Source organism: Bemisia tabaci, chromosome 6, assembly GCF_918797505.1.
Source record: "Bemisia tabaci chromosome 6, PGI_BMITA_v3".
NCBI classification, from domain to species: Eukaryota; Metazoa; Arthropoda; class Insecta; order Hemiptera; family Aleyrodidae; genus Bemisia; species Bemisia tabaci.
This window is the reverse complement of record NC_092798.1, coordinates 51,006,916-51,034,570: the sequence shown is the minus strand read 5'-3', so window position 1 is coordinate 51,034,570 and position 27,655 is coordinate 51,006,916. Positions and strand designations below refer to the sequence as shown.

Below are 27,655 nucleotides of genomic sequence, written 5' to 3'. Positions count from 1 at the left end.
CATAGGTTATGTAGTCTGTTTACAGCCAAGCAAAGACTATAGCATGATTAGCATATTGTTGTTATCAACGGAAGTTTTGTCTAAAACTATCGAAAATAAGCATAAGTTAAAGAAAAATTTTAAAAATTTACTATCTTATAAAGTAAATTATGTTAGAGCATGAGAAACTTTTAAGCTTAATAATGTTTCGCTGGGAGGAAAGATAATCTTTGGATTAGTCGTTTGAGAATTTTGGAGGGAACACGGGTGATTGTAAACAATCTTAGCCATTGTCTGTCGTTCGTCGTTCCTCGTAATCAGTCATGAATTTTATCTTGCTTCACTTTTTGTCCAGTGATTAATGGTGTGATATTGTTTCGGCCAATTTTATCATTATGACGGATCTTCAAGCTTTTCAATTCAACTGCTAAATCATAGGTACACAATTATGGATGAGGCCAGGAAAAAGAGTGTTGCCTACGAGTACTTATGCCATTTGGAAGAAGCCAAAGTGTGAGTAATTTTACTACAAAACCCTCCCCTCTCAAATTGTGAGCACAGCTCAAACTTTCAAACTTTGCAGTCAATAGTCTTTAACAATCAGTAATCAAAATGTCGTGTATTGTGAAATGTTTGAATTCTTGAGGTACAACCTAAACAATTTGTCACCCCGCTATTTGGAATTTCAAGGAAAGTTCCTAGCTTGTACATGCCAATGTGCCGAACGGACTCTTGAAATTTCAAGCCACTGACTGCAAGAGGTATGGGTAACCTTCTGAGACTGAGTACCCATTTATTTTAAACTGAGGTGAAGATGAATTTGTATTGGTAAGTCACTTCAAGACGGATGGCAGGCAGACATCCTGCACACAAGAATTAAGGGGGAAGGACCATGCTAACTACATTATCGCAGTTTGTCAGTAGCTTTAATGTCAAATGGTCTCGGCCTCATATGAAAGAATCATCGGGTGCATTATATTTGCTCAAGCCTAGACATAGGTACTCTTATCTTTAATTAAATATTGTGCCGTGCCAATATTCGTTTCTCCTTCATTTCCGGGAAAGTTTAGCTGATATAATTGTTTACCTTGATCCTTTCCAGACTGAAGACTATAAACTAAGTCAGACTGGTTTGAAAAAAACGATTCCTGCCCCTATATCTTTCTTCTTTTCTTCTAAAAATTCTTCGGTTCCCCCCAATTTTTCATCTTAAAAATCCGACTCTTCTTCCAGGTGGCTTGAACAATGCTTGAAAGAGCCATTACCCCCGGCAACAGAATTAGAGGAAAACCTCAGGAATGGGGTGGTTCTGGCGAAGTTAGGTCATTTCCTTCATCCAGAATTAGTCCCTCTCAACCGAATATACGATTTGCACCAGCGGCGATACGAGACTTTCGGCTTGCAGTTCAAGCACACAGATAATATCAACTATTGGTTAAAGTCTCTGGAAGCCACACAGCTCCCCAAGGTAACTCTTTAAATTGGTTTTCATTCAAGTCGGTATTTTCCAACCATTTCCAAATAGGTATTGTGAAGCATTACATAGAATTCTTGTGCAGGAGCACAAGTAAAGTAGAGAATAAAAAATAATCAGAAGTTTTTTAAATGATAAAATTAAGACACGTCTTTTTTGCATTTACACATTGGTACGTAAAGAGTGGAAATTCAAAACCTGCTAAGTGTCATCAGATTATTGTTAAAATTATGCATGTTGTTCATCAGCATAAAAGAGCCTAAAAGCCTCCCCTTCATCAACATTTTTTGAGAAAATTTGCTCTAAATTTCGATCATATGGAAGCTGTTGCCGAATCATAGCAACATCTGATGTGCATTCACCAGATTATGAAATTGTACTTTTTATTTAAAAAAGAAAATACTTCTTCCAGCTCAGTGCAGCTTTCATCTGAAAATTTCAGTTTTGCACGGTCCAATAAAAACATTCTCAGGTTTATATTTTACTTATTTACTTTTTCCGTTGTATCGCCAGAAGATATTTGGTTGGAAAAAAAGGGGGAAACTCTTTTGACGAGCTCATTTCCACACCATCTTAGGAGAGCCCAATCAGGTAAAGGATAAGGTGCTGCTCTCGGAGGTAGAGCTGCGCGCCTTTTTTAATGTCGTATCGCCAGGAGCCCTAATCCACAGGGAAGGGAAGAGAAAAGGGAGAGAGGAAACAAAATAAAACACTTACCAACGCTGACGCAGCTTCATCTGTCACTTCCCTTTCCCTTCCCCTTCGCGAAAAATTTAATGCTAGACTTCTTTAAGGCTCGTGTCATGTATGATTCCTCATCGCGGTGGTCGCCAAAATCTCAAGAGGATCGGCCTGGGAAGGGTAGCTTTGTCACAGGGCTGTTGCACAGAGAACCGTCCTCTTAGCAACCAAATAAAAATCTGGAAAACATTACGAACTAAGAAGCACTCCTGTGTGAGTGGATTTTTTTGGTACCAAGGAAGATAGCCAATTTTCTTTCTTGTTTTATTTTTTTAACAGAGAACTACACTACTTAAAGCCTTCAAATCAGAAACGAATCCTGAAGAAGGATCTTAATAATTTGCCATTAGGTGCCAAGCTACCTTAAAGTTTACAAAACTTGCAATCAGGGGCTTGGAGGGCAAGCGTATTCAGTGCAGTTTTTTGCTATTTCAAGAAATATGTGATCGAAGTTTCAAAATTTCATGGAGCCTTATGGTAGAGAGTGAGTTTAAATTCCCTTTTTGATACTTTAAAGTTGGATTTTAGTCGTCAATTTTTCACAGAATATACTTTCAAACTAGTTTTAGTTGAGTTCATGATTATCCCAATTTTTTTAAGAACTGCACTTATGCGCCTTGTCCTCCAAGCCCCTCAAATGATTTGTCATTTTTTTCTTTTTATTTGTGGCTTGATACTAGATCAACACAATAATTTGCTGTGTTAGTACCTAAAGAATCAGAAAAATGAAGAAAATTAATTTACCTCAATCCTAAAACAATTTGTTAGGAAAGCGAAGTTCTGGTAATTTAAAGTTGAATCATGCCAAGTTTACAGTATTATATTCTTTCTCTTGTGCAAATAAGAAACACTAAAACAATTTTTATTTCACAGACTTTTCACCCTGAAACAACTGATGTCTACGACAAGAAGAATATGCCCCGAGTAATATATTGCCTGCATGCTCTGAGCAGACACCTTTTCAAAAATGGTCATGCTCCCGTGATGAACGACTTCTATGGAAAGATAGACTTTTCAGGTATGTGAGAAAAAATTCCTCATTAGAGTCTCTAGAATGCTTATAACAAAGCCAATTTCTTTTTGCATGATGAAAGTGTGACCATTGGAGCAAGAGCTTTCAGTTAATGAAGTGCATCCAGGATGCAAAAAATGTCGGAGTGACTTTGATTCGTCTTTGGAAAGGTAGAAAAAATTTGGATAGCCTCAACCTTTTCAATAAAATGTCAAACATCACTCAAAATTGTTGGAGAGTTTCAATGTTGGGTCATCATTTGAAATTTTTGGGTTGTAAAAATTCAGACAGTCATCTTGAAACTCAACAGAATGTATGTACAAATTATCCTTGCCACTTCAATACATGTTTTGCACATTTTTTCTTGTTGCTTACCATGTATGGCTGAAAATCCACTTTTTTCATGAAGCAAATTTGCATTTACTCTCTAGGAATTGTTTTTAAAACAAAATAATCAAATACTAAACAATTTTCTCGTCAAATATATGACTGCTATGTAAAAATACTTATTTCAAATGAAGACTCTTCAAAAATTTCATCATTGTCAAATTGTTATTTTTTTTGGCACAAAAAGGAAATGAGCCGACCTCATAGCTTGAAATTTTTGCTGATCATCCTGAATTTATAAGAGGATAAATAAGAAATTGTTGAAGAGTGGCATTTATCACAGAAAAAAATACAGGAGGTGGTGGCGAGGTAGCCACCTTCAAATTCAGTCGTGACGTAGAAACATACATTGGCGTACCAGCCAATGAGAATGAGGCTGCAACAAATTGTAGACACGCTATCCCATGCCAACATAACCCAACTTCATCTTGCTTAATTTCCATAGACCTGTGTTCGCTTGCTGTGACGTAGAAATGTCCACCACCATTGTCCGTGTGAATCTACTTACCACCATTTTCTGTACTTCCTCCTTGGTCATTCATCATTTTTTCATTCAAAAATAAAACATGTTATTTAAATACAAGGTTTTTCCAAGAAGAAACTGGATTTAGGTGATCACTAGCCCACAATGCATCCAAATTAGGTTTTTTTGGACTTTCCTGATAGCTAAAAATATATTTTAGAACGCTACATTCACAAATTTTATAAATCTTAATTAGCATTGTTGTAATGTGGCTTGAAGTAAGTCAACCTCATGGGTGTTCTGCAATTTTCATGTTTGACCGAAATTGTCTCTTTTTTCAGTCTTGCACTACCTTCAACAACCCTCAAGGATGAGTGGAGTTTCGTCTCCACATCTTAACTGTACAACTAAGTTTTGTCACCGAAAATTATCCTATCCAAAAGTGTAGGATCATTGTGAGAACGTTCAAGAAGCTCAAGGGAAATTGACACTCTGTTGGATTTTTATTCAACGGACAACAATCACGAGACATGTTTACCTAAAACTCGATGCATGTCTAAATATTCTATCAAAACTGAATGTACCGAGCCTTCAGAAATATCATACTATTCAGCAAACTCGAAGCAACCATTTTCGAGCACTTTTGCCCGTACTTCTTCCACGAGGGCAAATGTCAGTTGCCGTTGATGATCGATTCCCATGCTTCTCATCTTCGACAGGCTCCTGACCAGTTTTGAACCGTTTTTACCACTCAAAACAGTGATTACATCTCATACATACAATGATCTTGCTAAACTTTCCTGAGCATACCAAAAGTTTCGGTACAGGGTATACTGAGTTTGAAACAACATTTAATGTTAAATCTTTGCTCGATCAGTGATTGCATGATGAAAATCTCAGAACTTATCTGACTTACTCGTATTCAAGGTGACTCAGAATCAACACTCATCAAAATAAACAAAATCTGTGAATCTAGCGTTCTTCAATGTGTTATCAGCTATCAGGGAAGTCCAAGGAAACCTAATTTGGACGCCCAATGGGCTAGCCATCACCAAAATCCGGTTTCTTATTGAGCAGACCTGGTATCTATTTGAAATTTCACAAATTGAAGTAAATTTTTCAAAGTTCCATAAGTACTATGAAAAAGCAATGAAATTTAACAGACACTGAATTTCAGCTGTTAGTGCTATCACCTTTTTTCTTATCACGTTAGCTGTTTTCTCTAAACTGATTTTAGAATCTCTCAATAGCTTAAATTAAAGTGAGGACAAGAGGAGTCTTTTATTTTGTTCACAATACTTTTTGGGGACCATAAATCCTAGAAAATCAAGAGTCCCTGCTACGTTTCAGTTAGGCAATCCCAGGAAAGCTCCATACCAACAGCATGGTCCGCCGAAGTTTTGTTTCCAGTTTACCATCTATGAGTTCTGGAGTCATGAATATTGTGCCTGAACATTTTTGAGCGTATGCTAATGAGAAGGTTGTTGAGTACGCTTATGCATCCTCCAAGAATCAGGCTCTTCTCATCATCCCGGTAATTAAATAAGAGTGTACCATCGAGAGCAACAAGAGCTCTTTGTAGAAAAAGTAAAAAGTGGCCAAGTGTGTTTTTACCCTTAATATTTTTTGCTGTTTGTCCACAGATGAAGAAGTTTTAGCCGTTCAAGATGAGATCACTGAAAGAGGAATCAAAATGCCTGCCTTCCAAAAGATCGGTGAACTGTTGTCAGGAAACCGCCAGGAAGTGAGCTATGAATCAATAGTGCAGCAAATCAACAATGCCATTTCATCCAAGGTTGTTTTTTTTTTTTTTTTTTTTTTTTTTTTTTTTCATTCGAAGTCTTTACAGTTAGAACAATTTTAATAATTTCAAATATTTGACTGTCCACAGAAAATGGAATCATAGTACATAGAAACTCAGAATTGAGTTCTTCATAATGAGTCATAGAGAAGTGTTCTCCAAACAGTGAGGGGGAAAAAAAAAACACAAATATGTCAAAACCAAACTGGGCGTATAGTGGTCCACAGTTTATAGTTCAAAAAACGTAGATTCAAGGGAAATTTGCTTAAAATTCTAACCTGCTATGTTCTTGGTAGGAAGTTGTCAGTTTATATTGTGACCTTACGCCGTCCTCTTTTTTATTTAGGGTTTGTGTTGGTACCTCCACACATTGCTTGACAATGTTCGCTGACTTTGATTTTTATTTAGTATTAAAATTAACTATATCAGATATGACAGATTCCTTAGGATAATGAGCAGAGTTTTACTTTAATATCTCAGAATCTAATTTTTAGACCCAGCTCCACAAAAATCACTGCACTGAAAATTTCACCCTCATGAGCTAAGGTAAGGTTTTTGTAGACAGTCACATATGTAAATTTTTTAATTAAAGATCAAATGCTAGTACTGCCATGATTTTTAATGTGCAGAAAATTGAAAGAAAAACAGGTGTTTGAAACTGCCATTACTATTTTCTTAAATTTTTTTATTTTTTATCTTCTTCTTCTATCTTTTTTCATAAGTAAACTTTAAGAGGATCAAATCATCTCTATTACTAGTACGCAAAATTTATCTTTTTTCTTGAAAGCTTTAATAAAAAATTCCAAACTATACTCTGAGTGAATTTTTTGGTCGACCAATTATAGCCGATATTTATTCAAACAAAATTTCCTCTGTTTCGGATTTTTACTCTTCCCTCTTCTTTCAGGATTCACAAGCACTCCTTGTCGGGTTAAAAAATCCTGCTGCAAAAGTGAAAGATGTTTACGCCCACAATATTTCAGAGTACATCGCTGTGCTTCATGAAGCCAAAAAATCCAAAGAAGAAAGCTCCATAAACAGAGTAAGTAGAACCATGAATCACAAAAATCTATCAGGTACAATGTGAACTTGTGAGTACAAAATTTTGCTATTTTCATTTTTCAACAAAGGAGTCAAAATCATGGGAAAAACTGTGCAAGCAACTTAAGTTGCTAAAGGGTGGTAAATTTTGGAGAAAAGGAGGGGATAGACGAAAAAAATTACTCAACATTTGTTTTAGTAGCAGTCATACAGGAAAGACTTGACGAAAAATAGGTCTAACGAAGGAACATGATATTTTCACAATTTTTTAAAGGAGGCCCCCATGAGCCCCCTTAATACGTAATTTACCCCCCTAGAACCACTATGATGGCGGAAAAATTCTTGTTGCCTCTGGGCGGGGAAAGTAGGATCTGGGCTTGGTCAGAATCACTCTTTTAAATGCATTGTAAAACTATGGGTTACTACTCCAGAAACAAAGTTGCCATTTGACTGCAAACCCAGGTGAAGTTGAGAAAATCTCGCAAAGACAAAATTTTTCAAGGAAAAAACTTGCTTTTTCCTCCTCTGCGCAGTCTCATAACTTTCTAGATTATAGCAAATGCTAAAACAAGTTGTAAAATAAATCATTGTTTTAATATCTCGTCAAGGCTTATGGTTTAATTTAAATATTTATGAACATCACAAAGTACTTTAGACCCAAGAAAATTGTTGGGTTAAAGCGATAGTGATAGGAGAGTTACCATAAACCAAGAAAGCCGTTTTTTGAAGTAGAACCTGCAATTATTAAAGACATAACCATCTCAGGATTGTCGCTAGTTAACCCCATGAGGCCGGAGCGTTTTGTCACCATTTTTTTGTACAACTGTCTTTAAGCCTTCTAATTTTTCCCCTCTCCTCCTATAAATTTTCAAACAAAATGTTCTGTTTTTCAGTCTATGAATGCAAGTCACGAACCAGATGATTTTGATGGCCTCCTCTTATTAGACGAGATTCAGGGATACATTTCGGCAGTAAACATTAAATGCTCACTCAAAAACATACTTAACTCTGCGAAACAACATCTGAAGGAAAATAACATCTCACGTATCGCCGAAGATTTCCTATCACTATTTACCTCACTAGACTTGAAAAATGTCAATGGTAACAATGCCGTGTCCTATGCAGAGAGCGCCTTACGTTCAAACTTTTCCTCAGTAAATTTAGATGATATCACAGACATAAAGTGGTTTCTGCAAACAATGGTTAATGAGACTAATGATAACATAAAAAAATCAAGCAATTTAACTACTGCTGTCTCTCAGGTTAACGAAGCGTTAGATAGAGGAACTGTTTTCGATCTCATGAAGGCCCTGAAGAGCCCAGCTTTAGGACTAAATCAGTCGAAAATCGATGACTTCTCTGCTCCTCTTTATTTTGAAGAAATGAAGGTGGACAAAACTGATTTAAACTGTGATTTAACCCATGATGATATTGTCGGTAGTGTTGATGTATTATTTTTAATATCATCTGTGTCAAGAGCAGTCGATACACAAAATCCAGAGCTCGTATGGGACTCCTTGAACAATTTGAACGCTCACCTTAGTAACCTAGACAAAGCTTGTAAACTTCCATATTATCGAGCCCTGTGTGCTAACCGTTATTATAAAGTATCGCAGGCCTGCAATTGCCCACTTTTGACGTATCAAAATATCCAAGAGTGCATTGACATTGTAAACGAACAAAGTAAAGTAAATGATGCAATAATCGAGAGTTTACACGACTTGAATGCTGCCTTACTTCAGAACAATAAAAACAAGGCACTGAAAATTTTGAAGAATCCAATTCTAAATGTAAGTGAGAACATATCAGATCAAGAAGATGAAATGATCTACACTATGCTTTTAGAGCAACTGGAAAAGCAGAAGAATGATTCTGAACTTTGGCTAGAGGATATTGAGAAGATAATCATCGATGCCAAGCAAGAAGTTGAAGAGATTCGCACTGCTTGGCGTTTCTTGGTGGAAGTGAATGCAGCCCTTGCTAACAATGATGAGAATGGATGCTTGTTTGCCCTGCATGAAAATCAAATTCTCGGCAACCGCCAAATAAGTAATTCATCAGATATATACAAGTCTTTGAAACATCTCCACCGCAAAAAAACTGGGGACTCACCATGGATCTCTTATATTACGAAAAAAAAACACAAAGTGTTTATTGATATGAGAAACGGAAATTACGAATGTACGCAGCCAGTAGATTCAAAAAAAAGTGAGCCTGAGTATCTCGGCAAACAGGAAATCGAATATATTGTATCAAGAAGCGCCAAGAAGAAAGAGGCTCAGGAGATGGAAAAATGTATAATCAATTTCCAAGCATGTTGTCGAGGTTATCTCTTTCGAGAGAAGTTAGCACATCGTTTGTCTTTCTTTGAAGCTAACGAGCACTATGTGAGAATTATTCAAAGGTGGTGGCGCAATACATTACTGTTGAAAAAAGTCAAGGAAATTAACCGGTTGAAAAATAAACACACCACTTTTATTGAAAGGCTTAACTATTATCAGAATAATGTCGATAAAATTATAAAAATTCAAGCCTTATGGCGTGGCAGAATGGTACGCCAAGCTCTCACTACTATATCCATGCAAACAAATCCATCCTTCAAAATCGTACGGAAATTTGTCCCACTACTTGATTTTAACATCGAAGATTATCGAAAAGAAATTGAACTCCAGTCGCTGAGGAAGCAAGTAGTTCAGTACATTCGGCACAGTCAAGAGCTAGCAAAACAAATAGATGAAATGGATATCAAAATTGGCCTACTTGTTCAAAACCGAATATCTCTTGAAGAGGTTGTGACACACAGAAAGGCTTTAAATGATGTTGTAAATAAGAGGACAAACAGCACCTCAACTGTCAGTCGAGGTGGATTGAAGTCTTTGCAGAAAGAAAGTAGAGATTTGCTAAACGGATATCAGCATCTGTTCTATTTACTTCAAACAAATCCTGTATATTTATCTAAGTTGATATTTTTAGTACCGTACAGTCGCACTCAAAAACTCCTCCAACAACTCATTTTTACTTTGTTTAATTTTGGCAGTAGCCATCGAGATGAGTATTTGCTCCTCAAACTTCTGAGGACTTCACTCGAAGAGGAAATCCAGAATAAATTTGATAGTGTCCATGATGTTATTACCGGCAATCCACTAGTTTTAAAAGTTGCAGTGAATTACGCTCGGCATAAATTTGGGCAACAGTCGCTGCGTGTTATTCTAGGACCTTTGATCAAGAAAGTCTTGGGCGCTCGGGACATGATCATTGATACTAATCCAATTACCATCTTCAGAAATTGGCGAAGTCAGCAAGAAATGAGCACGGGTAAACAGTCCGACTTGCCCCTAAATGTAGATCAAGAGACAGCGCTGCAGTATGAAGAAGTGAGGGACCGCCTGCAAACGGCCATTGAATCCTTGAAATCCTTGACAACCATGTTTTTGAATCGAATCACTCAAAGCAAAACTGTCATTCCCTATGGACTGTTGTATATGGCTAAAATCTTGCGCAGTGCCTTACAGAAGAAGTTCCCAACACTGAGTGAGAAAGATGTATTAAAGGTATTCAAGTATTACTTTAAATCTCTTCTACTGTAGATTTTGCAGATTTCTCACACAAAATTTTTCAGAGTACATTCATCTACCCCTAAAGAGCTCATATAAGTCAAGAAGCAAATAGTCAAAGAAATGAACTTATTGGGTCTCTCAAATTGCTTTTTTTGCACATGCAACAAGAACAACAACTTAAATCGACTTTATGGTATTTTAAGCCTCACAAGACACTTCTTTTTTGTCATTTCCTCCTTGATACAGACGACCCTCTTCAAAACAGCACTCTTTATAGCGGATAACTTAGTATAGCGGCAAGATCTACTGGTCCCTTGATGTTCCTATATTAATCGCATGTAATTTTTTGTTGACCTCTTTCTAATGGCAACCTCTCAATAGCGGCGAAATGTTCTGGTCCCTTGAAATCCGCTTCAGAGAGGGCAGACTGTATATTTAAAAATTAAAATTCTCCTTTTTAAAATGTATTCTTTGAGTAAGTCAACATTTTTCAGTTCTGCCTTGAAAACTGCATCTTTAGCAATAGTAAATTGATTTTCTTTATGTACAGGAAAATCCTCAATACCACCATTAATTAATTTTTTAAAAGATTCTCTATCATTTAAATTAATTATCAACCCACCAAATCGTTTTGAAGTGTACGAGATCTATGTAAAGTATTATTTTATTTCAAACTCTTTTAACCATTACATGAATTTTTTTCCTCCAGGTCATCGGACATTTAATCTACTATCAGTTTTTCAACTCTGCCATAGTTGCCCCGGATGCCTTCGATATCATTCCTCTCGAGGCAAACAAAACGCTGTCAAACAATCACAGAAACAATTTAGCCAGCATCGCTAAACTGCTACAATTTGCTGCTTCTAAAAAAGGGGTAAGAGGTTCAATATCAGGTTGCCTATTTACTCACCATTTTGAGCAATTGGATGAATTGCTATGAACAACAATACATAGCAGGTCTGTTAAGTGGAATACTTACTGAATAAGAGAGAATATAAGCACACCAATCTAAGTTTTTTTTCCACTTTTTTACAGCTTAGTATTATGGATAGACGCATCCACTCACAAAAGGATATTCCAAAATTGTTATCAGAAGTGCTCAAAACAGCGATAGAAAAAGGAAGGTGAGAATGAAAACACTCTGAAAGTTAGTGTGTTTTCGTTCCCACTGCATTACTGCTCTGTTTAGGGTAGTCATGTTGGCATGGGTGATATGGGCCTGTTGCACCGATTTTTTTTATTGCTTTAATCGAAAGAACTAAGGCTCCTGATGTCACAGGAATTTTCCTGGAGTTTTTTGATCACCGGAAACCTTCAAAAAATCAACTTAAAAACGCCTCAGAATTTGGACTTTCAAAACGGTCGTCTCGGGTCCGCCGTACTTGTGACGTGAAATGGTTCGACAGACCTGGTTTCTTCATCACTTTCATTGTATTTTCCCGTAAGGAAATGACAGCCGCTCTTCAAATGAAAATATTGAGTCAATCGATAATTTTTTGATCAAAATGGAAATCAGAAATGGATTCCTCCTACATTTAAATGGTTAAAACCTTCATTAGATACATAAGAACCGATGGGATAAACCCTATTTTTAAGGAAGACTGTAGTCAATGGGCGATTGTTTACATCTGTTCAGTGATAACAGACATGGAGATTAGCTCAATATTTAGCCATTTTCTAGGGCTGTGCGAATATTCGCAATTCCGACTATTCGCTTCGTCTGCCTCGCGCACTATTCGGAAATTGCGAATAATCGCGCTGTCGCGAATAGTGAATTTTTGAACTGACATTTTCAAATATTCGCGCCGTCACGAGGAATGAATTTTCAAATATTCGCGCCATCAAAAATAACGAATTTCCGAGTGACAATCGTGAAACGTTGCGAGGACCTGCGCAAGGCCTCCGCTTCCACCCGAGACATCGCGAACGGCGGATCTCCTTTGATCTTTACCGACTTTGCCGAGTTTACGAACAGCGATTGCGATTGGGGGAATAGGCAAAGAGCCCAAATTAAGGATTGAAAGACACAGAAATTTCTGAAATTGAAAAAAAAAGTTCATAAACACATTTTTATTTACAGCGAAAAAAATAAAATACTAAAATGTGTCTAGTGATCCTTCGATGCTAGCTTGACCGCCCGCGCAGTTACCTTCAAATCCTGGAAATGCATATGTAACTGTAGGGACAGTCAAGCCAGCATCCAGGGATCTTCGAACAAATTCTTAACAGCCTAGGCTACTATCATAGCATTTCATTGTTTTCTGTGCAGGCGTATGAACAAATGGAAAATTCTTAAAAATTAGTCACATTTTTTTGTCGACTTGTAATATTCACGAATTTTCACACGTAAAAAAGTCATTTCCAATTATTCGTTTTACTATTCGTACCTGTGAATAATTGACTTAAATTATTCGTTATTCGCTTCGCTATTCGCGAATAGTTGCCGAAATTATTCGCTATTCGCTTCGTTTGGAAAATTCACTATTCGCACAGCCCTACCATTTTCATGAGGTTTTACTTTTTTGTCACTATTTGAAGGTAAGTTTATTTTGTAAATCAATTTCTAGTGCCTTAGGATCATGTTAAAAGCTGTAACGGTGCACATTGTTACTTATCAATTCAGAACACACTCCGGCAGTCCAACGCTCAAACCATGGATGTTCTCTCAATGCGTGCAAATCATTCTTAACTCATCAACAAACATCTCAATATCATTCAGAACGTTTCCACGTTTTATAAACTTATGTTATTTTAAAATCCTATGTGTTTTAAATGTAACACTATGCAGAAAAATTTATCGATAAAATCTGGTAACCCAAGAAGGATCCTACATCTACTTTCCTTGCCTCCAGCTAAAACATACCGGTCTCCTCATCTCATCGGTATCGTCAAAGGTAAGTTTTTTTCATCATCAATGATTGATACTATCATTTTGGTGTCTTCAGTGAAGCATTCAAGGGAGAAATATTAAGAAATAACAACTGACTCGCTACATCCAGGTTTGAGCGTTGGACTGCCGGAGTGTGTTCTGAATAAATAAGCAACAAAGTATACTTTTACAGCTTTTAACATGATCCTAAGGCACTAAAGAATTGATTTACAAAACAAACTTACCTTCAAATAGTGACAAAAAAGTAAAAACTCATGAAAATGGCTAAATATTGAGCTAATCTCCATGTCTGTTATCACTAAGCAGATGTAAACAATCGCCCATTGACTACAGTCTTCCTTAAAAATAGGGTTTATCCCGTCGGTTCTCATTTACCTAATGAAGGTTTTAACCATTTAAACGTACGAGGAATCCATTTCTGATTTCCATTTTGATCAAAAAATTATCGATTGACTCAATATTTTCATTGGAAGAGCGGCTGTCATTTCCTTACGGGAAAATACATTGAAAGTGATGAAGAAACCAGGTCTGTCGAACCATTTCACGTCACAAGTATGGCGGACCCGTTACCGCGCGAAAACGACCGTTTTGAATGGGTCGGTTCCAAAAACAGCTTTTTTTGAGTTTGAGAGGTCATTTCAAGGTTTTTTAGTAGTGCCATCGTTCTTTTCGTGAAATTTGCCATAAGAATCAGGCATCAATTTGCAAATCCCTGCACCTTGCAACAGGCCCATTGATCTTATTCAGACGATTTAATGAGTTAGAGCAAAAGGTTTTAACCTACATTTCCAGAGAAATTAATTTTTTTAATTTTTAATATGCTTAGTAATATGTGTGAAAAAATCTGTCAGTCTGGCAGTGATTATCTAAAGCCAGATGGGGATTGCAAAATTTAAAAAAGAGCTGAGTATGTGAGAAGAAAGGTTTTTTGTGATATCTCAAAATGGAAAAAAAAAAATGTGATAATAACCCTCAAGCTCGCAGCTAATTGATTAATTTCCTAAATTTTGAAAATGCCTCGCAGGTACTAAATTACTCCTCACTGCTTTTCTTCATTGTGCTATGGCAATCGATTTTATTTTTTTCGTATATTTATTCTTTCTTTTTTATAATTGTCTCTAGTTTGGTGAAGAGTCCAAACACTTGATATGTTTGAATCCATTCATTATCGAGTGCCATGAGGCGTTCAAAAGGTTCTTCAGGGATTGCTGCGATGTAGAGGAGCTTGAAACCTATTATAGTGTCACTGAATTTTCAGAGGCTATCTTGATTCATCAGCCATCAATATACATTACTCTAGAGGTAAATATATCCATATACCTATTTTCAGCGACAGTAAAAACTTGATATAACAATTTTCAGCCAAAAATTCAACAAAAATTCTTGTTAAATTGAGCAGGGTTTTCTGGCGGACTAGAGGTCTAGGTGCTAAGTCAGGGAATTTACTTGGAAAAGCCAAGGATCTTTGGGAGTAGCACGTTGGTCATTAATTTCAGATTGCGCTATACAGATCCCGGCCACCACCATGTAGGGCTCAGGTTTTTCATCGTTTTTTTTAAATTTTTATTGTTTCCGACTGAAAATGACTCAGTTTTGAGTTGAAACGTTTCGGGTTTTATTAATTGTGTATTTTTAGCCTCGTTTCCTGTTTTTCCACCTTGTTTTTTCCCGTTGCTATACTAGAGAGTAAGATAACATTTTATAATGATTTTTAAAGGATAGATTATCTACCTTTGGTCACCTCTAGGCCAATAGTTCATTTACATTCATTCTGTTGACTGGTATGTCCAACGAGTGTGCTGAAATTAGTTCCGTACATCAATGCATGATTAAGATGTGGATGTTCGCGTAAAATTATGCCACAAACCAAAGACCTCCGTATAACGCAGTCCTTTTTTATCTCGTCCATTACTGTCCTAGACTATGTTTTCACTTGTTATTACTGGGATTTTCTCATTTTCTTTTACAGGAACTGTGTAATACACATAATTTGTTGCATGAATATGAATATCAGATAGCGCCGGATGCAGAGGACCCCTTGCATGAACTTCTAGACGATCTAGGCTGTGAGCCTCCATCAGTTGGTCAGCTGATGGGTCTTAACCCTGCAGAAGAAATTTTCAACCGACATCTGGGAAAGACAGACCTATATCTTACCTTAGTGAATAAATTTGAGGTGGAGGAAAACAAAGAAGCTGTCACAGAAGATACCAAATTATTCATAGCGTAAGTCAAGCGTAATTAAAAATTAATTATATCGAACCAGAATTGTCCTGAAAATTCACAGAATCACAGAAAAAGTTCAGGAAAAAAAAATGTTGCAACTTTCTTTGATGTAGAAATTCAAGAAAAATCTAAAATCCTTGTAATTTACAAATCATTATATTAAATGATGTGTCTCTAACACCTACTTTATTTTATCAAATACTTACAAAATGAGTTCTTAAGTAAAACTGAAAACCTCAGAGACTGAGAGAGTATTAAAACAAACCGGTGAACATAAATTAACCGCAAGTAGCAAACATGTAACCGAAGCTGAATGCTTTCATCATAGTTTCGACGAAACCAAGGTCTTGTAACTTGGAAATTAACATGTTCCCTTCCCAATTCTTCTGCATATGTGTTTCCTCCAGGCTAAGAAAAAATGTCAAATAATTGTAAAACAAGACAACTGCAGTTTGAATGGGAGAAAAATTACCGCAGTATTGCAAAGCAGTCTCTTCTCACTGGTACTGGCACGTACATTCTTACCAACTTGGTGAAGCAAAAATCGCAGCTATCAGGACACCTGCCCATAGTACAGCTTTCCAAAACTGAAATCTAGAGAGGCCAAACTTGGCCCAATTTCTTTCTATTTAAAGACAATTGTAAACTCGAACTCCTGGAGATTTTTGTGAGGCTATTTTCTCCTCCTGGCTGCCTGTATCAAACATTCTTTATGATTAGACCCTTGGTATACTGGCATGTAGTCTTTTTGAAGTTCAATGACGCAATGAAAGTATGCCTGATCAGTGTTCGAAACTCACCTTTGAGTTTTAGGAGCCATGTGCTTGCTTGATTTTTAGGGGACAGATTGACTTTTTGGGTATATATCATGGCGCCTTTAGTGAAAAGTTAGATGCAAGATGTTTTAGTCACACAGAACTAGTAACTGTAATTTGGGGGGAAATTTTGAAAATTCACCAAAATGAAAAAGTAGGATTTTTTTTGGGGGGAGGGGCAATTTTTAGGGGCCATGCTGGCAAAGAGCCTTCATTTTTTAGGCGCCATGACCAATTTCTTAGGCGCATTTGGCGCGTCGGCGCCTGTGAGTTTTGAACACTGCGCCTGATTCTCTTTAATAGCCTGTTTTTCATTGAATATTTACATTCCAAAAGCCATTAATATCCTTCTCTTTTGAAAATTTAGCACCAAAGAGCTTCTAGTCCGAGTGATGCCTTTTTTAAACGGTCACAATTTGCCTGGTTCCTTGAGGATAGAACCTTCTCCTGAGCAAGAAAGAGAATTTGAAAAGAGGACGGAGGAAATTCTAGCCAGACATGCTAGTAACAACTGTGAATCAAACCCTGATTGTTACATGTAAGTTAATTTCACTATGTCACTTATCTCATCCCATGTTCTGAATGTTAGTCCCTCTGGAATCACTGCTAAGCCCTACACTCAATTTCAGTTATTCCTTTTTTAGTATCCTCCCCACAAATAGTTTTGAATTAAGATTGAACCCTTAGTATTTTGAAGACAAATCACCACTGCACATTCTGAGCTTCGAAATATTTCAACTAAATCACATTCTCCAACCATCATGGATTTGCAGTGTATAATGGAAGTCACACTGGTTTATCATTTCGTCTCTTCGATTTTAATTGGTTTCAACATGACTTTAAGAAACTAAAAAGAACTTTCATCAAAAATTACATGAAATTGGCTGAAGTTTTTTGGAATATATGTCTAAATTATATTTTTCAGGTCATTCTAAGTTAAAGCACAGCCTCAAATTCTCTGGGAAAATAACGTCTTTCCAATAATAGACAAATAGCTTCAATCAGCTCTCACATTTTAAAACCTAAAACTGGTTCATGAATCTCTCTGTAAATTTTAACCTCTCAAAAAATGCAACAACATTGACCATTATTGTTTAATTGCAACAAGTTTGATCCTCAAGATTCCATTCCTGCCAATCTAAAGGCTCACAATTATTTTAATCCAAAATTTTTTGAAACAGACCCCTACTTTACCATGCATTTTATAAATATTTAATGAGTCAGTTTTCTGATTTTATCATGATTCTCCCGATTGAATTTTCAGTGGATCGCTGAGGAATTGTAAAACAAAATTGCGAAACTATCTGAACCAACTTGAAGAAAAAGGTTTTGTGTCTCGCAACGATGGTTACCAAAGTATCATTTCTGCTCTGGCTCAAGATATTTGTAACAAAAGGAAGTATAGGAAAATCCAATCTCAGGTATGATTTCTGCTGTTGTATTGTGCTTCTAAAAATGCTTGTAAGAAACAAGTTAACCGCTCAATAATGCGCTCAGAAATGTTTTCATTCTCAAATTAGCTTTTCAAATCCATGAAAATATTTTTAAAATATGATTGAAGATACACTATTGATTATAGCATATCATAGTTATGAAATGCATTGAGTGTATCAAAGTAGAAACAAAAACATTAATTTTGAACAATGCCATATTTAAGTGCTGTACCAATAAAACAGAACTTAAATATATTTAAATTAATAAATAAATATAAAAAAGAAAGTATATGTTAGCAAGGTAGAGATATAGAAGAATATATTTAATAATATTTAAATGCTGTACTAATAAAACAGCACGCTGCCTCTGTGGTACGTGTAGCCTGACTGAACACATAGACGATACAAAGTTTTTAATTGTTTGAATTTCCTGTTTTTAATATCAATTCATTGATCATTTTCAAATATTTTTTTTTCCTATGTATTACAGGAGTTACAAACTGTGAGAGAAACGAGGAAGAATTTGGAAGACAAAATCTGCTTTTACAAAGACAAAGTCAAATACTACAATGAGTATGTGCAAAACTGTCTCGAGAATCAAAAATTAAAGAAGTAAGTCGCTGGGTCGTTCGTTCAAGTGAAAAAGTCAATATTTATTTTCGATCTTTCCAATGAGGAAACTTAGAACCTCAATGAAATTTCACGATAAACATGAACATAGTGATAATTTGAAGTTTTATCTCTTCATAAATGGCCCTCAGTGAAAAAATTAACTATTAATGAAATTGACTTCATAATTTATGTCAATTTTCAAGCTTAATTTGCATTCCGAAAAAAATTAAAAAATAATCTGATTTGAAAGATTGGTGTCAGGAATATTGCAACACATAATCAGTGGTCAAAGGACCCCGCACACCTCTTATGGGAAGCTGCACCACGACCGATTGCCTTCTGACTTATGTTTTTCGATTCTCCTCAAGATGCTGATCCAAAGTTATAATTGCGCCAACTTTCTACGATGCACCGTTTTCGCAAAAAACCTAAGAGAAGATTCAATTATTCGGCGATAAAAAGCCAGAAAGATTCCTCATTTCAGTACTCGACTGAACAAATCAGGGGAACTCCCGCACTGAGCGGCAGTCTTATCTCGGATTCCGCTCGCCGTTTTGCTCGACCATCCAAATCAGATTCTTGAGGAGCATAAGAACAGGAAAGTCTGAACGTCTACCGGGCGAGTGCGGGAGAGAGATAGCCTCTGAGTCGGCAGGTACAGATAAGAAGACGGACACGCGCTACGTTTTTTCCTTATTTACATCGGGCCTGTCCTCAAATGCTTTGTTCTTTTTTATTCATAGTCGCCGAATAATTGAATCTTCTCTTAGGTTTTTTGCGAAAACGGTGCATCATAGAAAGTTGGCGCAATTATAACTTTTGATCAGCATCTTGAGGAGAATCGAAAAACATAAGTCAGAAGGCAATCGGTCGTGGTGCAGCTTCCCATAAGAGGTGTGCGGGGTCCTTTATTTAAATGTAGAACTCTATTACCATTCAGTTGATGAGGCTGTTCATAAAATTACCTCTTTTGTCATTAAATTTTTTAATCACAATATCAAACACTGAAAAGGTTTTTCTTGTTCTCAGCCCAAAGAAGCCCAAAATTTTCTTTTGTCTTGATTTTCCACCCTTTGTTCGCTCACTGTTAGTTGATTGAACCTAAAATTATTATTTTTCTTTTTATTGTGTAATTACGACAATTCATTATCTTTCATATGGCTGTAGGCTTACATTTTATAATTATTTTCAAATAACTAAGTACTGAGGTTTTTTTTTTTGGGGGGGGGGGGAGAATTTTATTTAAATATAACGTAACTACTACAAGTATTTTCTTGTATCCATCCACATGGTTTAAAACTAAAACTAGACGAAGTGCATTAATTTTACAAGGTATTGTTAGATAATACGATGATGATCTAAATAAACAGGAATTGTAAAATTCTCTGCCTTCTTTTTTAGAAATATTAAAACATAAAGGTCTTTAGTTTAATTGTTTCACATTCTTCCTTTCGCACTCCATTCACACTCTCATTCATACCTTGCAGACTAGTTACAATGTAAATCTTGATGGGAGTTCAAAGGTCTCCCAATTTTTTTATCTTTTCACTAATATTGTACTATCTAAGAGGTATACATCCTCTTCATTGACAGGTTTTTCAAGACGACATTCATATCTCTTCGTGGTCTCAGCAATTACTCGTCTAACTGTGGGTACCTCCAATTATCTCCTTTTGTCTTCATTCCTTACGAACCATGGTACTCCAATAATTTCTTGTAGAACCTTCGACTGGAATCTTTCTACCTTATTTATATCAGATTTGCTTGCACAACCCCATAGTTGTGAAGCATACTGCCATATAGGTTTTAATATTTGATTATACAGTAAAATTTTGTTTCTTTTTGACAATTTCGATCTTTTGCCTATCAACCCATGCATTTTTTTAATACTTTTTATTTAATTCTTTCACCTTGATTCTAATATGATCTTTAAAAGTAAGGTTCTACAAAGCTCCACATGCTGGATTTAATGTTTTATGAATTCAAATTTTTAGGAACCCACACACGTTGTCTGACAGTAGCAAGTCCAAGTCCAAGAAGAAACTTTGCCACCGTTTCTCTGCAAAGAAGCTGAAAGAAACTGGTGTCCTGCTTGAAATTGAGGGTTTGCCAACCTCTCAGTTCAAAAATGTCCAGTTTGAAATATCTCCAGCTGAAACCAATGGCATGTTTAAAGTCAAAGGTAAATTCATGGGAGTTGAAATGGAAACTGTTGAAGTCAACCTACAGGTAAGAATTTGAAACCTTTCTTTATCATTTCTCTTATCAAATGGTTATATTTTGCGTATTAACCACTAATTTCACTCCTTCTAGTGGGTAAAATTGTTGACACAAGTAGCTCCCAAGTCATGTTAAAAAGGACTCTAAGATTTGATGATAAAATTTCTTGGTGTTTGATGAGCTTAGTTGATGAGTAAAAAAACAAACGTATACCCACCAGAATTAAAATTTAAAAATAGACTGAACGTTTTGTAGTTAATGAAAGCATTAAAATGTTACTGTATGCATTTTCCGAGAAGAGCAGCTTAGCCTGATGAAAATTACTTTCATAGAGAGCAAAAAAGAAGTGGTCATCAGTTTGAAATTAGGACCATTACTAAAAATTCGTTTCGCAAATTTAATGTGTGAAGCAAGCTAAGTAAATATGCAGTTGAACACAGTCAATTTTCTAATTGTTTTAACGATTCTTGTTCCTTTATCGAATCAAGATATATCAGGCGGAGAACTAGGTCAATTTATTCAATTTTTTAGTTATTCTTTAAATTCAGAAGTTTTGTCTTTATGTTACTAGGTAAGAATCAAGAGTTTATTATTTGTTAAAAAGTCCTTGCACAAGCAGTCCAAGCAAGTTGTCTTGTCAATTTGTCCTTGTCTTTGCAGTCCTTTGCATTTGCAAGTTACATTTGTTTTATTTTGACTACAAAATTGTTAAATCAGCAATTTCATCTTTTCCATGAGTGATAAGCGAGGGGGAAGTGGGTAAAAAAATAATAAAAAGAAGGGGGAAAAGGGACAAAACAGAGGGAGTAATGAAACAAAATAAAATCAAACAAAGAGGCTCCACCCGACACAAGCAAAGATGCGTTTGTTAATAAAGAGATCCACAAATTTAATTTAGAGTTAATTCAGTTTAGTAAAAAATACAAGCATTGTAATTTTATAAACACGCCTATGAGTCGGGAACATTATTCGGTAGACGGTATACACCTAAATAGCCTTGGTAAGGACCTAATCGCAGAAAAACTGTCATCCTTAATTTTGAACAAGAGTGACAGAGAAAATTCTTTAAACTAAATGCCTTAGACGTAACTGTGCCCACAGTTGAATTAGGTACTAAATTCATTTCTCTCATCCAGTCTCAAAAAACCAAGCTAGAAAATAAAATGCGGCAAAACAATTTAAGGAATGAGGTACAACTAGATGTATACTTTCATAATGTACGTAGTTTAAGGAATAAAGATGAAGAAGTACTTGTAGAAATTAAGGAAAAATGCAGTAAAATTGACATTCTCTGCTTTGTTGAGCACTGGATAAAAGAAGTCAAGGATATTATTAAGCTAGAAACGTTCTCTTTAGCGTCTTCCTTTAACCGCAAAGTAAAACGGGGGGGTGGAGCAAGCATATATGTCTCTCCACAGGTAAATTATAACCAACTAGATTTTGAGCATTTAGCGATTGAAGAAGAATTTGAAATAACAGGTATCAAAGTGACCTCAATAAAAAAAGTGCAACTTTTAAAACCAATTTTTATTCTTGTAGTGTATCGACCTCCAAAAGGAAATTTCAAGGTATTTCTTAGTAATATGGAAAAATTGCTTAACGAACTCAAACCGCAAAAAAATACAGTAGCCATTTACGGTGATTTCAATGTCGATATGAACGACTCGAAATGCAAAGATAACGCTTCTTTTAGGTTGTTGGCCAAATCCTTTAATCTAAAGCTCAATGTTGAAAATGTGTTCACAAGGATAGGAAAAAACTCCAAAACCCTCCTTGACAACTGTCTTTCAAATTTTGATATAGGGAATATAAATGTCTTTGACTCCACTCTAAGCGACCATTGTAGTATTGCTTCACAAACAAAGCTAAAAGGTAATGAGACAGAACCCATAATGAAAAGATATTTCTCTGCAAGAAATAACACTATCTTTAAAAATGCCATAGGTGACTACATAAAATCGAAAAAAAAATTAACTTTACAAGAACTGCATGAATCTATTGTAGAAAACTACAACAGTAGTTTCCCGCTGAAAGTGAAAAAAATGAAAACAGATAATTTTGAGCTACCATCTCTAAAAAAAATTGAACTAGGGGAATTAATCAAAGAAAAAAACAAGAACTGGGAACTCTTCAAGTTCCACAATTTGAGAAAATATAAAAAATTAGTAAACAGAGCAAATAAAAAGATAAAAAAACTCATAAGTAATTGTAGATACTCAAAAAATGTTGAGCGCATAAAGTCAGCCATTGCCAGTAAAAAAAATGCAGAGGTATGGAAGGTCATCAAAAACGATTTAGAATGTCAAGTCGTTTACGAAAATGTAAGTGACCTCCTGATGGATGGGAAGCTAATTGATGATCCAGTAGAAATTGCGAACAAATTTAATGACAGCTTTGTGAACATCAGGGCAAAATTTCCCAAAACAGGAAGTCCAGCCCTAGCTCGTAATTTAATGAGAGATAAAAATAAAAACAAAAATTCCTTTGATTTTAAATCCGTCACAAAGTACAAAGTTCAAAATATTATCAAACAACTGAACAAAAAAGCGGCAGTTGGTTTGGATGAATTTCCCAACAAATTACTGTTAGATAATTTGGAACTTCTGCTGGATCCAATAGTTCAAGGAGTAAACGAAACAATTTCCACAGAGAATTTCCCGGAATCATTAAAATTAACCAAAATTCTCCCGCTACATAAAAAAGGCTCCAAAAAAGATCTGGAAAATTATCGTCCCATTGCGATACTTCCTTTTTTGTCAAAGATTCTCGAAAAAGTTCTATACAATCAAATCTATGATTATTTTGAAAAAAACAATCTGTTTACTTCATCGCAGTTTGGATTCCGAAAAGGAAAAAATACAGGCTTAGCGGTCATGACCTTCCTAAACCAAATAAGGCAACTAAAAAATGCTTGTTCTAAAGAGTCAATCGTAAGCATACAGTTTGATCTGTCGAAAGCCTTTGACTTAGTTGATCACGATATCTTAATTGAAAAGTTAAGAAAATATGGCTTTTCCACTAAAGCCTGTAAGTTGGTTCGGAGTTTCCTCTCCGGTAGATTTCAAACAACCGAAGTATCGAAAAATGGCCGAAAATATCATTCCAATTTCACACCTAGTACCGCTGGCGTAGCCCAAGGCTCATTGCTAGGTCCACTTTTATTTCTTATATACATAAATGACCTGCCAGATTTTCTAGAGGACAATGGAATTGACCTTCAAACAGTAATCTACGCTGATGACATCAATGTGGTAGTTAAAGGGGTAGATATAGAAAATAAAATTAAATGGGTCATCGATAGAGTCAACAAATGGGTAGAGGATAATAATCTAAAATTAAATTTTGCTAAAACCTTTATATTAAACTTCACTAAAAATATATTAGATTTTCAATCGGTCAAAATCGGTGATAAGGAAATTCAGACAGATCAAACAGTGAAATATTTGGGCTTCTTCATCGACCAACAACTAAATTGGCATTCTCACGCAAAACATATTGAGGAAAAAATTGCAAGTAGGGCATTTGCTATTAGGAAACTTAATAGGAAAATAGATAGGGAGTCCCTCATGTTGTACTACCATTCTAACGTGGATTCCATAATTAGCTATGGCATACAATTATGGGGCTATACAACAGGTGCCAGAGATATTCTTTTAACTCAAAAAAAAATCTTAAGAATTATTGCAAACAAAAAAAAATTTGACTCTTGTAGAAAACTATTCCCAGAGTTCAATGTGATGACTGTCTTCTCTAGGTATATATATTCAACAATAAAGGAATCAATTAAATTAGGCTACATCATCAAAGAAAAATTAATTACTAATAATCAAATACAAACCAGAAATATCCTAGCAAAAATTGAAAAAAAACGGGGGGAAAAAGTAGACTGGGATAGCTTAGAAAGCAGAGGTATCAGATATTTTAACAAGCTTCCCAAGCCATTAAAAGAACTTTTCATTAAATCAGAAAATTCAAATCTATTCCTAAATAACATAAAAAATTACTTCATAGAAAACCCTTTTTACGAGTTAAAAGAATATCTCGACGCAAATCTCCCCAATCCCTAAATTGCCTGAATGTAGTCCCCTAAGTCTTAAGTCTTAGTTCTTCATTTACTGTTTTTTTATTTGTTTGTTAAAATTTTTGTTACATTTATTTGATGTTAAATTTTGTTCCATTATATTATTTGACGAGTGTTAAGCTCATAAATTTGTATGAATTTCATGAGGCTGTTGCACAATGGCCAAGTGCCATTAGTGGGTGTTCATTTCGTTTTTTGTTTTTTTTTGTTTATTACCCATTTGTCTGTTGTTACCTATTGTACACTAAAACGAAATAAATTCATTCATTCATTCATTCAAAAATCAAAAAGTAATCCAGCTGAGACCAGCATCAAATCTACTACAGTCTTACACTTCAACTTAACTGAAGTTATCTTAAATCTTGTAGATTAATGTTCTTATTAAACTGCTTAAACTTCTACTACCTACTCTTATTTATTTTATACTTAAAGAGGTTGTCCCATTTTCCATAGGAAATGGCCGCAAGAGCTTTTCCATCCATACTTTCAGGAATCATAACGCATCATCGGAGAGGCCTAAATCCGGTGTCATTTCTCGTCTAGCCCCCCAGGGGGAGGGGGGTAGGAGGTCAAAGGTCAAACGCTCCGACTGCCATAACTTTTGAACGAATCATCGGATCAACTTGATCTTGGGCTCAAATGAAAGCTCTTGACAAGACCTTTCATTTGATGTATGGTAATGTCTATTTTGGTAATATTTACAACGTGAAAAAAATCATTTTTTGATTTTTCAAGCCCAAAAAATTCAGTTTTTCGGGGTTTTCTCTAGAAGGGAACGTATAAATCATTACAAAAACCAATTTGAATGAAAGTCCTTGATTCATGCTTTATAACGAGCTATCGTTAAACTTGGGAAAATGAATGGTTCAAAAGTTATGACCGTTCAAAGTATGCGTGGCGCGCTATTTTCGAAGCGTGCGGAGTGTATACTCGCGTGCCACCCCTCCCTACCTTTTCCCCTGGGGCCTGCTTCAGTTGATAACGGATACAGAAAGGTCCAAAGCTCCTTCCACCTAAAGAATGACGAATCATTACTGTAAAATTACTTTTATTTCGAAGGAAAAAAGGGAAATAAAAATAAATTAAATGCTAATAAACGATAAGATGCTGGCATACATTATTTTATCGCCCCCCCTCCTTGATTTAATATTCAATAGCCAAATCAAGCTTCTTTTACCGCAAAATACACTCAAAAGCTGTAGATAATATTCATAGGGTGTGGTACGCAACTAGCCGACCAGCACTTGAAACTCGCATTTACTACTGAATATCTCTCCCTCACCTCTCTCCGATCTATTTCCCTCTCATCAAGATTTACCTGCACAGGAATAATCAGATACCGTAATGATGAAAGGTTTGATATGGCTACATCAATTATTAAATCATGGAGAAGGGGGAGGGGGGCGATAAAATAATGTATGCTAGCATCCTATCGTTTATTAGCATTTAATTTATTTTTATTTCCCTTTTTTCCTTAGAAATAATAGTAATTTAACACTAATGATTGGTCATTCTTTAGGTGGAAGGAGCTTTGGACCTTTCTGTATCCGTTATCAACTGAAGCAGGCCCCAGGGGAAAAGGTAGGGAGGGGTGGCACGCGAGTATACACTCCGCACGCTTCGAAAATAGCGCGCCACGCCTACTTTGAACGGTCATAACTTTTGAACCATTCATTTTCCCAAGTTTAACGATAGCTCGTTATAAAGCATGAATCAAGGACTTTCATTCAAATTGGTTTTTGTAATGATTTATACGTTCCCTTCTAGAGAAAACCCCGAAAAACTGAATTTTTTGGGCTTGAAAAATCAAAAAATGATTTTTTTCACGTTGTAAATATTACCAAAAATAGACATTACCATACATCAAATGAAAGGTCTTGTCAAGAGCTTTCATTTGAGCCCAAGATCAAGTTGATCCGATGATTCGTTCAAAAGTTATGGCAGTCGGAGCGTTTGACCTTTGACCTCCTACCCCCCTCCCCCTGGGGGGCTAGACGAGAAATGACACCGGATTTAGGCCTCTCTGATGATGCGTTATGATTCCTGAAAGTATGGATGGAAAAGCTCTTGCGGCCATTTCCTATGGAAAATGGGACAACCTCTTTAAATTGAAAATAAAAATTGTATTAAAAATTGTTTCCTCCATTAATGAGATGCTTGTCTTGCTTTCAGGACCTGCTTCGCAAGCAGTACGAAGGTGTCACCATCATGGATATGTTTGGTCAAGCTAAAATAAACATAAATCTACTAATATTTTTGCTAAATAAAAAATTTTACAGTTAATTTTATTATTAACTATATGGTATTTCAAATTTTCATCAGTGAATGGCATTAATTACTTAGTATAAAAAAAATGAACACATTTTTTTTTCCAGAAGAAAATGAATAGTTTTAAGTGTGCTCATCGAATTATATGTTTTTGTGATATTAAGTCAAATCTGATGAAGAAGATCAAAATAAAGATAAAAAAATGTATTCATTCTGTCCTGAGTTGCATAATTGGAGTTTTAGATTTGTGTAAGTAGCTGATTATCAACTTTTATTGATTTTTCCATGTTATTATTTTTTAAAATTCTATTCATTCTGTTGTGATATAATCCAAAAGTACAATGCACCTATGAGGGGGCCTATCAATTATCTCCTCCTCTTCAGTCTCTTCACCTACTAATTCTTTTAGCTTATTTTTGTATGGCAGTGAATAAAATTTTCTACCTTTCTTAATAATGTTTTTTTTTTTTATATGCATTTGACCAAAACACTTTACAAGCTTCAAAACAGCAAAGGGACATCAGTTGAACAAAATTCTCGAAATTCAGCGAACAACGCTCTCTGTTCGTTAGTATTTTTGTTTTTCCAACGCTTTGCAAACTAAAGTAATGCCCATCGTGGAATTTTCTACCGTGTGTTGAAAGACAAAAAAATT

The 27,655-nt window shown here is 35.6% G+C and overlaps 1 protein-coding gene across 1 annotated transcript; it reads left to right on the top strand.

Annotated features, from left to right (window-relative positions):
* The first annotated feature begins 263 nt into the window (after positions 1 to 263).
* On the top strand, positions 264 to 27,456 carry LOC109034762 (ras GTPase-activating-like protein IQGAP1). The gene is made up of 14 exons (XM_019048076.2): positions 264 to 492; positions 1,213 to 1,447; positions 3,068 to 3,212; positions 5,700 to 5,851; positions 6,765 to 6,899; positions 7,792 to 10,449; positions 11,165 to 11,329; positions 14,468 to 14,647; positions 15,315 to 15,571; positions 16,754 to 16,924; positions 17,651 to 17,807; positions 18,310 to 18,431; positions 20,426 to 20,660; positions 26,905 to 27,456. Exons 1-14 carry the CDS (start codon positions 428 to 430, stop codon positions 27,013 to 27,015), a joined length of 4,788 nt encoding a protein of 1,595 aa, XP_018903621.2. The 5' UTR covers positions 264 to 427; the 3' UTR covers positions 27,016 to 27,456.
* The last annotated feature ends 199 nt before the right edge of the window (positions 27,457 to 27,655 follow it).